At 35.5% G+C, this 12,259-nt stretch overlaps 1 protein-coding gene across 3 annotated transcripts in view; it reads right to left on the bottom strand.

The window, feature by feature from the left end:
- Window positions 1–12,259, bottom strand: part of LOC139144548 (vasodilator-stimulated phosphoprotein-like) — a 59,244-nt gene that overhangs the window by 17,469 nt on the left and 29,516 nt on the right. For all 3 annotated transcript variants that reach the window (XM_070715256.1, XM_070715254.1, XM_070715255.1), the window contains exons 3-4: window positions 11,699–11,873; window positions 437–578 (exon numbers count right to left, since the gene is read on the bottom strand). In XM_070715256.1, coding sequence (XP_070571357.1) covers window positions 437–578; window positions 11,699–11,873 — 317 coding nt within the window. The remainder of the gene's footprint in view (window positions 1–436; window positions 579–11,698; window positions 11,874–12,259) is intronic.

The raw sequence follows: 12,259 nt of genomic DNA, 5'->3' as shown, positions 1-12,259 counted from the left end.
ACCTGTTTGGTGTCTTTTTTTAAAAAGTGTTATGCCTGGCTGAAATTCATAATATATTGCATTGGATACACAAAGTATTGTCATCATACCCTGCTGAACATCAAGCATCCATCGACTTGTTTGAGAGAAAACACACAAAATGAAATTAGAACTCTGACAAAATATAAAATTGACGTTGTCACATGCACCGCACAGCTAACATACAGGGCATGTTTTGCTGTAGTTATTTTTTTCATGTAAGTTGTTAATTTTTCCCTGTCTGTTCATCAAAATTGCACACATAGTTCTTTAGAGTATCAATTTCATGTGGCAGAACACTTATACGACTGCCTGTATTTAATACGGTGTAAAGTCATGAAATGGAATGTAGCAATGAATCAACAATATTGTGACAATAATCTACTGCAATGGAAAAACATGTTGCGTTGTTTCTCACCTGTAACCCATTTCTTCTTCATCGACTGAGGGTCCATTGGGTTGCTGTATGTGTTGTTGTGTTAGTGTCTGGTGCTGGGGTACGTGTGACTGCATCTGTGGCTGCACATGTTGCGGGGGTTGAGACTGTGCTGGTCTTGGAGCTGGCAAAGAAACATTTCATTATATTATTTATGTTCAAATTTGCTGCAGCTTAAACAGTTAAGTCAAACAGTGAAATAATTTATAAAGTCATCATGTCAGAAAAGTTGGATGAAAGTGATTATGCATCAAAAGGGAAATTTTTGAACACTTTAACCGGAAATATGGAACAGCAAAGATTGAGGTCAGAGTTCAATGATCTCTCTGGTGTCAAAAACTGTTACAAGTTGAATGACAGATATATCCGTCACAATCTGACAAAACACTCCAAATGACACAAAAGGACATCCTGGTGTTGAATTTCTTGCAAGTCTACTTGGACTATCATGTTGTATATTTGATATTTGATTTCAGTCATTCAACCTAAACTGGCAGGGAAAAAACCAACAGGGCATGAAATTGTTGAAAAAAAGATGAAAGAGATGTCGTTAACTGATGGTTTTATGTCAGAGAAGAATTTTGAAAATACATTCTCATAAAACACACATGTCATATTATTTCATAAGTCACTGCTTTTGGATTTAAGATTTCAAAAATTCATTTCAGCTTCCAAAGCACTCTGCATTTTAGCAGTATTTATCCGAGTTATGAACTTTCATAAAGTAAAATGAGCAAATGGAATGTATTTGCACTGAAAAGAGATGAAAGATTTAGCAAGGAAACCAAACAACATAGTGTTAGTGAGTTACACATTTATTTGTGTACATTGTAAGACCCCTTCCTCATACAACTGAGATCATTCAATGCCCAACATTTGTTCAGTATCACCGGTACTTTGCCCAGTGCTACACTTACAGCTGTAAATATTTTCACAAAGTATGGACTTAATAGAGAAAAATGTTATGCAAATGAAAATGCTGAAATATGGAAACCTTCAACAGTTTTATATGATGTTTATTAAATGTTGTTTAATGTCATGATAAAATTTCAAATATGATAAAATTTCAAAACCAAAACTAATCCTGCTTGTTAGTGATATAGAAATGCATGAGAGATGAGTTCATCATCTGAATGCCATATCTGCTGTTTCACTCCATACAGTCGTTTGACATACTGGTTTGACAGTCACTCCATACACTGGTGAACTGTCTCTCCGTACACTGGTTTGACAGTCTCTCCGTACTCTGGTTTGACAGTCACTCTGTACACTGGTTTGACAGTCACTCACTACATTGGTGAACTGTCTCTCCGTACACTGGTGTGACAGTCACTCCATAATCTGGTTTGACAGTCTCTCCATACACTGGTTTGACAGTCTGTACACTGGTTTGACATCTACAGTTAGACAGTCTCCGTACACTGGTGTGACAGTCACTCCATACTCTGGTTTGACAGTCTCTCCATACTCTGGTTTGACGGTTTAACAATCTCTCCGTACTCTGGTTCGACAGTCTCTCGATATGCTGGTTTGACAGTCTCTCCGTACTCTGGTTTGACAGTCTCTGCATACTCTGGTTTGACAGTCTCTGTACACTGGTTTGACACACTGGTTTGACAGTCTCTAACTTCTCTGGTTTGACAGTCACTTGTGTGACAGTCTATCCATACACTGCAACACCGGTTTGACAGTTGATTGGCATAAGACCACAGTTTGCTGATGTACTCTTTCAGTTTACCATTATTGCAAAATGTGACAGCTGAACTCTTCATTCAGACATTGAGGTATCTTGGTTAGAATTGACCCATAATAAATTGACATTCAACCACAAAATTTACTGCCTCATCAAAACAAGCTCCCGGCAAACACTAACATCATTAAACGCTACTGAGCTATGCTGTGTTTACCTCCAGGCAAAGCATTAACAGAAATAATCACACTCACTGAAGACAGCTGTCAGCAATTTGAATGTATGGCTTTTCTTCTTCATTTTCTCCTTTTTTATATTATAAATTTTACCCATGACCTTTGACCCCGGGACTGGAAACATTGACAAGACATAACAGCAACTACCTACACGGTTTAGGTATCATGATGAACTGGAATGTAAAGCCTGGCATTTACTCAGAGACTCAAGACACTGGACTAACAAATGCAAGTGGTTAATTTATGTGAGTGGTGTGATGGAATTACAAGCAACTGGCTAACTCATCATACAGAGTAGATACAGCTAAGCCTAGCCTGGGTTATGGCTTAGGCATAAATAACTCTGTCAAATTCCAGAGAATATCATGAAATCACAGTGTGAAAATAAAACCATAATTACCATAATGTAGAAGTCAAATAAAATTCAAGAGATGGCAAGAAAATAAAATTTAAAGCTTTTTCTACATTACATTGATATTTTTGGTAATTACAAAAGTCATAATCAACTTCTGGATTCATATTTTATAAATCAATGACCTGTATTGAATGTTTGCTGGAATATTATCAAAGATGATGGTACAGTTGTACATTGGACATATACAACAGTGAGCTAATGTCTATATCTGTTAGTAAACCATTTATCTGTGTCAAAACCGCTGTACCCACTTTACAACTACATCAATCTTAAACTGTTATCAAATCTGTCAATGCAACACTTGTGTTAAATGGCCCAAGTTTTAGATATCAACTTCATGATTCAAGTCACACCATGTGTCACAAAACACTTTCTCATAAATTAACTAACTCTTTCTTAAACATCACAACTAATGGTTAAAATTGAGAGACACATTGACAAAACACAATCAATGAAAAACCTCATGACATTGTAGTGATTGGGGACATGCAGGTACAGGAAGAAACATCTTTCAGTAATTTGAATAAGTTGATAAGATAACACCTCAAAAATGATCCAACATAATTCTATTCTACTGAAGCTTACAAAAGTCTGATACCACCATAAGGAGACATACCATACATGACTTAATATCCACCTACAGACAGCACTCCTAGAAAATGACCAACCCAATCTGCTGATGATAATATCTGCAAAGTCATTCACAAGTATCAACTTTAGAAGTTATGATTGTACACGGGAAGTACATGGAAGTTATCGTCTGAAATTTCACATCCGTGTAGGACATAATTACATGCACAACAACCAAAACCTTTGATGTGATAAAAATTCAAGAATTCAAAAAGATGAATGCTAGATAACGATGAACTCTACCTTTGAACCCCCACCCCCATACTCCCCATTCCCTGTGTGTGAGTCCTTTCATGTCCCCTCCACAGAGAGAAACAAAATAAATATGACAAGTCCGGTGGTAAAAGGGTTACAGTAAACATCACCAGTAGAAAATTATTATCTTTTCATCAAATCAGTTGATAAATCCTGTTTTGTTTGATAACATACAAACTTACATGGCTATTACCACTGGAATGTCAGGTTATATTTTTCTAAGGAATGCTAATTCTTGATAAATAATCTACAGAATTTGGCAATACCAAACACACTACTTGTATGTCAAGTTATTAAAATTTAACTCAATGATGCAGAACATTTAGCACTTCCTTTGTAAATGGTGATGGCACATGAAAAGTTGAGAAAATGATCACGATTATTCATTTTTATTCTGTTCATGAAATTTACTACATGCAAAAAATCTAATTTTCTTGATAAATATGAAATTCCTTCCACCTTCAATATACACACAAAACACTGACTGCCAATGAAATAGCTCTTGCTGGCCTAATTATTTACTTGATAGACTTGAAGTTATTCATAAAATTTTCAGAACAAGTCAACTTCACATTTCAAGGGTTTAATGTTATCAAATTTCATACTTATCCTTATCACTACAGGACTCACTGATTTCCATAAAATAAAAGTTCCAAATACACATCAATTCTGTGAGTAACTAGCTGTAATTTCATTTAGTATTCAAAAGGTGTTGTCAAACTTTGGTGCATGTTGTGGTTGATTTGATTGATTTTTTGAAAGGAAAATATGTTATTCAAGCAGAGCAAGGACAAAGAATACCACTTACTAGCATTGCAGTTTATATAAGCCAGGTTGATATATTCTCTGTGTTCATCAGAACTATACAATGCCATAGATCACTAGTGATAACAAATACTTCATTGGTAAATGTCTCGCAATCTGATGTTGATGATGTACAGAAATCACTCATCACATTACCAGTGTAAAGAGGCCACAGGGATTATTTTCAAGTTACTGTAGCTTAGTGAAGGTATTTGATTTGTCATTGACCCATTCAGGGTCAAGTCATCTGTTATAGTTTTGCAGACAAGACATATTTTCCAGTGCAAAGCTGGTCCATGGTAGTCATTGCTAGGGAAAATTTAACAATTTACATTGGTCAGTATTAGTCAGCGCTGGGTAGTGAGTCCCGGGCAAGTCAATGGTATTCAGAGCTAGGGAAGATTGAACAATTTACATTGTCAGTATTAATGTGGGTAGTGAGTCCCAGGCTAGTCCATAATAGTCAGAGCTAGGGAAGAATTAACAATTTAAATTGGTCAGTATTAGTCAGCGTTGGGTAGTGAGTCCCAGGCTAGTCCATAATAGTCAGAGCTAGGGAAGAATTAACAATTTAAATTGGTCAGTATTAGTCAGCGTTGGGTAGTGAGTCCCAGGCTAGTCCATAATAGTCAGAGCTAGGGAAGAATTAACAATTTAAATTGGTCAGTATTAGTCAGCGTTGGGTAGTGAGTCCAAGGCAAGTCAATGGTAGTCATTGCTAGGGAAAATTTAACAAATTGAATTTACATTGGTCAGTATTAGTCAGCGCTGGGTAGTGAGTCCCGGGCAAGTCAATGGTATTCAGAGCTAGGGAAGATTGAACAATTTACATTGTCAGTATTAATGTTGGTATTAAAATGCTGATATCATCTACATCATTTATTATTCTTAAAAAATTTAATGATAAATTTTTTATTCATATTAGACCAACGACTGTATGCTTCAAAGTTTTGATGACCTTTCCATAGTACATAAATATCAATGACACAAATTTTAGTTGTTTAATCTTTAACAAATGAAAAGACTTCCCAAAAAACAAAGGGTGCTAAAAACTCTCTTCATCTCCTAACAGAGAACCATATAGATGAAATATATTAATTAACAAGGTATTGTTTTGAAGGGAGCCACTTCCTTCACAAATCACTACCATTGTATACTGAATCTGGTCAATATCATTACGTCGAATCCTTGATGTACACTGACAAAAATATGATGCTTTAGATGATTTATAAATTTGGATATTTTTACCCAGGGTGGGTTCAGTGGTTTCTAATTTGGATGAGGAAGTGGTATGTTTACAGAGTATGGTTGATACCACGCTATGACCGCAGTATGATTAAAATACTGAGATATTTGCAACCTGTATCACTCTGTGACGTTCACACTAAGTGCTGGTTGGTAGTCTGCCTGATTGTCGTTAGTACTTCCCATTGATATCTCTGATGGACTCTCACCCTAAGAACTCTACACCCTATCACTGTGACTCCTTGACCCAAACAATTCACATCCTACCGGCAACAGCTATCGGATCCTAACCCAACACTTTCTACACCCCTAAAACACCAAGCAAACCACACTAAAGCCTATTTGATAATCCTGTCCCTTGTACTTCCTGTCATCTTGTACCTACTTCCATATTGTTTCTATTTGAAACTTTATTTCTGTAATCTTTGCCTCCTGATTTCCTCAAAATCAAACTTTGATTCCATAATATTTCCTTCCTGACCAATACAACTCCATTATCTTATCCAGATCATCTCACATTCCTTGACAACTACATATGTTTTCTCATCTTTCCAATCATGTCATCAGTTTGTAGACAACTTCTGAAGATACGGTTATTTATGAAAAACATATTGAAACTGTACAGCCTTGTTTCGAATGCCTTAGTCTCATAAAAACTTGAATATCCTTTTGTGGTTCTCAATAAAATGAAATTGAATAGTTTTGGATGAACCAAGAAGGACATCACAGCAGTTGTAGAGTTTAGTTCTGAACTAAAAATTAGCAAAGTGTATGACTGTTCAATGGCATTTGACCTATTTGTTTATACTGATGTCAGGGTTATCACTTTTTAAAAACCTCTCAGAGGTTCAAATTTCACGATGCGGTATCAAAAACAGTAGTAATGGAGCTCTATATATCAGTCAAGCTGTCTTCACTGAGAAAATAAGAAGTCTTGTAATTGCAGTGGTTTGTATCTTGTCAACAGTACAGTTGAATTTTGAAGCTGACATCATAGCTATACTTGCTATAAATCTTTTGACAGACATGACCCAGTCGATGACGACGGTTGCACAATACAAAAGTCATACCATCTGTGAACACTTGTACACAATGACGGACTTTCTTTACACATCAACCCAGAAATCCAGAACACACTTACTCAAGATCTAGCCAGAACAAACGTGAGAAGCTTAGCAGTTTCTCTCAAATCATTAAACCACTCACACTGAGTACGACTTCAAGTGATCATTAAATCCACAAAGGTATTGAAAGCTGAGCACATGCCTGTCCTTCAGAGTTACCAGGCTAGTGTAATGTAAGCCATTTTGATGAGCTGTTAGACTGAAAAATTTCAAACTTTGGGAACGGACAAAAAAATGGAGACTGACTTGATTGTCTGATGTGATTTACATAGAGTTTCATACTTTGTAAGTACAATGGAATGAAATGTGTATAATTCCTGTCAGCTGGTATGTGTAACCCAACACTTACTACATAGCTCTACAAAGATTGAAAGTTCATATTCACATTTATCCCAATAAAGTAACCGTATGTATCAGTGTAGAAGATTCAAGCCTTGATTTAATCTTGAATACACTGCACCAACCTTGTGCCCCATCACTGCAATGTTTTAGTTGTTTAAACAAATAATCATAAAAAAAAAATTTTGAATGAATGAGTGGCTTACCTAAACTGATACTAAAAGAAGCTTTCTTCATGGCTGCCGACTGTAAAAATAACTTTTATACGTGTCCACGTCACTGGGTTGTCTAGCAAATTAGCAAGTTCTAAGCATTTATGTATAGCGTTTGGCAAGGTACAGTCATGGTAAAAACACTTGAGTGTGATGACATCAGAGCTAGCATTTCAGCACTAGCAGACTAAATTTACCCCCGTAGCCAACGCATAACTGACAGTGAGGTCATCAATACCTATGCACAAATATGGAAAGCCCAGGAATGTCCTGTTAAGTTTTACTGGTGGGTAGAAGTATCTTGAGACACATAATACCGGCTAAACACAGGATAAACAATTTCACTGGAATTGTATGAGGGGTCACTATAGGTCGATGATTTGCATGCCGGTTGACCAATCAGGATGAAGGAAAACTAATCTAGTTTGATGATCTGGCAAGATTCAGTAAATCTTATGTTATCCATGCTTTGGAGGAATGAAATTTATACTGTGACCTCGATAAAGACTTGTAGAATATTGTCTTTCATGACAATGGCAGTGATTGCTGTAATGCTCTTAATCTACAACTTTCACTACTTGGCCAGTGAAGGTTTTTTGTATTTGTGATTTGAAAAAACATTTACTGGGGTCTGAAAAGTTTTTTTTTATTGAAAATTATGCAAAAAAAGCCATCTGCTGAGTAATGACAGTGGAATAGCAAGAAACAAAATTGAACAAGCACTTTACATTTTGTATGGATTTATACATGGGAATGCATATTTCAACTTTTACAGTGAAAGCATATCATCTGAACACTTGAAACTTAATCACTGTAATATTTTCTTTGTCAGCAATGTAACTTGTTTTTCATCTGATATAAAATTTGTTTGAATGTTACATCCTATGAAAAAGTTAAGGTATCTGCTGGATTTCTCAAATGCAAGTTATGGGTTAACATAATGTGCCTAAAATATTATTTCCAAATTTTCTCTATCATTTGCTTTATCTGCAAGCTATCATACTTTTAGTCCAAGTTGAAGGTCAAACCAAAATGTACTTGGACTGGAATAGGGTTTCAGATGAAAATGTCTGCACTGGAAATCTTGCTGATACTGGATGTTATTTCATTGGAGACCATCATTGGTCAGGCTTAGGGTGCTGTTTCTTGTGGAAATGGCTACAACTATTGGGAGAACTTTGTGTACATTAAATCGTGGTGAATTTTTCCCATAATTTGCCAATTCTTTTTTCCTGCTTCAACTGGTATATGATTTGGATCGTATTGTACAAATGAAATACAACCCCATAGATAAATACAAAGGCATAACTTTTAGCAAGTTTTACATGCTGGCAATATTGCGGTTTGAATATCGGTTTTACAGTCATGTACCAGACTGGTTGGTAGACTGTTGCAAACACATGGGCATGAGAAAAGATTGGAAAATAAATGTGTGATGCAGTGGTCTGACTGAAACATGAAATCACTGTTCAGACTCACTGGGAGTGTAGAAATACTTTGGCTGTACAATGATGTATACATAGTGAAAAACCACCCTGGTATGGCACTGCTTGCTATAAGACATTGTCTTAAATGTAAATACCACATCAATGATTGCAATCAAAAACACAGAAAGATGTCATTAAATACCTTACATCTAACTTAAGCCTTACTGAAACAACATATAAAATTATTCATAACCAATGTTAAACAAAAAATTTCTATTTGCTACATGTATGTTCATAATCAAAATTAAAATCATTTACAATTGACAAAATAGTGCAATATTAAACCAATTGCATTGCTTTATATATATGTTTTACCATTTCTACTCATAATGACAAACCATCTTTCAAAGTTGTTAGCATGGTCACCAACACAATTATTTTTAAGAAACCATTACAAAACTTTTCACTTTTCAGACAACTGAAAAGTACACACAGAGTGTCCACAATACAGCAATGTATTTTGACAAATGACAGATTTCAAAACATCCACATCTATTTCAAGCTGAAGTTCTAATACTTGCTATCACTGTTCACTATTAAACCAAAATAAACTCAAACGTCTTTCATATTGTATCAGTTGTCATCTCCCTTGAGCAAATCAGCTGACACAGACACACAACTGTTATGCATTTTTGTAGTTTTTTACATTCTTCAGAAGGGCCCACTGTTGTCCTTCTAACCTACATATGGTTAATCACAGAATTGTAACAACATAAATTGTAATCACCAACACAGTATCACATGTACAGTCAGCTAATTTCTGTGTCTGCAACCAGTCTTGTATTCTGCCTTACCCACCTGAGCTTCCACAGGTATGACATGTAGATTCCCTTTATATAAAGCAATGCGTCTGATCACTGCTTTATCATACACCTCAACTACAGTGTATCTGCTATGGTTTATCTTGAAGTACTCAAGACATTCATAACATCACACGTATATTAACTCTCAATCACAAAGTGAAATACAAACATTTCCTGACTGCCGTATATGGAAATGGTACAAAGCTTTAAAGCATACAAGGTGTAGTTTCACCATAAGGTACAAGGTTATCTATGGAACTGTCCAAGGTAAATGGTGATTTGATAAACATTCTGATTTCTTTCATGCATAGAATCTTACCATTGACCGTAAGAGATTCATCCAAATTTATCCTACAGTAAATTTTGAGTGAATAATTGCTTGGAATCGAAGAACTGTTGCATCGCTTCAGACAGTTCTAAACTACTATAGCCTCTGTGCGACAAAAACTGCAGGCGTGATCTTTGTCTGTATATAGCATTGTGCAGCAGATATTAAGTTCTAAGTCATAGGAATGTGCTTCAACTATATACCCCCTAATCTACATCAATTGAATGTGAAAGAAACACTGCATCTCATTTCTCAAGTGCAGTGTAAAGGTGTTGTAGTTATGATGCAATCACTAGCATTTTTAATGAGTTTGAAAACAGAAAGCAAGCTGGTACAGATGTCGATGATGGGTCAATCATTTTCTGAATAAAATTACTGAAGAGATTGCACTAAACCAGGTTTTACCACAAATATCTCATCTATCTGCACTCTGAAATAACTTGAAAGTGTCATAATATGACAATTTTGAGTCATTTTCATTTTTTCCTGCAATTAATCAATATTCCTCTTCATAGGTTGGGATACATGAGATGCCATACACCATCAGCCTAGCAGCTTGTGCTATATTTTGTACTTTGTACCCAAATCCAGTGTATGCCCACCAGTGAAGGCAACTGTTGTCAGTGTTCATACTGTATTACATCAGTATATTGTGTTTCTGGTGTTTTAAAGAAGAAATCTCTTTTGCTAGTTTACCATAGCCATTGTCAGCTCTCATCCAATCAAAACGGCACATTGGCGTACTTGACACACAGACACAGTAGAAATATGTTTGAACTGATGTAGGGTGGTGCTATATTACTGTCACAAACACTATAAACTCTGTGCTTACCACACTCAATCTTGCTATTCCTAAGGCTAGGCAAGTGATATATATGTCATACTATGACATACTATTTGTCGAAACAAAATATTACCCACAACAAACATCACTTGAGCTCTTTTGTTGTGTGTGATATTTTCTATCTCATACCACCAAATGCATTTCAATATGGAGCTGTCCATGTTGCTCATTTATCCAATATACACATCTTCTACTCATGGTGAAAACAGTACATACTAATATCAGTTGATGAAGACATATCACTTCATCAATATCAGGTTTGTTGTTTGATTTATTGCATTTGTTTACACTTGTTTGTTTTGTTTTCATACCATTACATTTTACTTTCTATCATAGATGAATACCAATTGACCATGGGATGCAAAGGAAAAGAAATGATTTGTACCTACCCATTTGATTGGCCAGTGTGTCTTAATAGCTTCGTACCAACCCATTTGATTGGCCAGTGTGTCTAAATACATTTGTACCTACCCATTTGATTGGTTAGTGTGTCTAAATTATTTTGTACCTACCCAATTCATTGGTCAGTGTGTTTAAATAGATTTGTATCTACCCATTTGATTGGCCAGTGTCTAAATAGATTTGTATCTACCCATTTGATTGGCCAGTGTCTAAATACATTTGTACCTACCCATTTGATTGGTCATGTGTCTAAATAATTTAGTACCTACCCAATTCATTGGTCAGTGTATCTAAATAGATTTGTATCTACCCATTTGATTGGCCAGTGTCTAAATACATTTGTACCTACCCATTTGATTGGTCATGTGTCTAAATAATTTTGTACCTACCCAATTCATTGGTCAGTGTGTCTAAATAGATTTGTACCTACCCATTTGATTGGCCAGCGAGTCTAAAGCCATCAACATGGACTGTGCAAAGCTATCTGCATCATCTTTACTTTGGAAGTTCAAACCATAGACTTGCTTGTTGTCTCTCCATTGATGGAATGTTGGTGTTGCTTGGTTGTACTTTAATCCTTTCAATATTGCACAATTTATCACCACCTAATGAACACACAAAAAGTTATCAATGTTTATTGTTCAGACAATCAGGTAACTTACACACAGTGTACAAAGTCAAACACCAAACTCTTTCAACATATGAATTAGTCTATGAACAGCTAACATACATGTTTTGGAATATTACATCACTAAATCAGAAACCTCACCCACAGATAAAGCATTTGATTTCATCTAGGTTAGCATTATCTATCATATTTCATTAAAATAACACATTTTAAATATCCAATTAAACTGACCTTCACCTGCGAGTGTATGGAATATTATACTTGTACCGGAATACTAGAATATTATATTGAACACAAATGATGCTACTTACTGCTGTTTGAAAATATTTCTTGTCAGTTTTCAAATGTTCATCAGAGACTCCT

Source organism: Ptychodera flava, chromosome 11 (genome assembly GCF_041260155.1).
Source record: "Ptychodera flava strain L36383 chromosome 11, AS_Pfla_20210202, whole genome shotgun sequence".
Taxonomy (NCBI): domain Eukaryota; kingdom Metazoa; phylum Hemichordata; class Enteropneusta; family Ptychoderidae; genus Ptychodera; species Ptychodera flava.
This window is presented reverse-complemented; position numbering and strand designations above follow the sequence as displayed.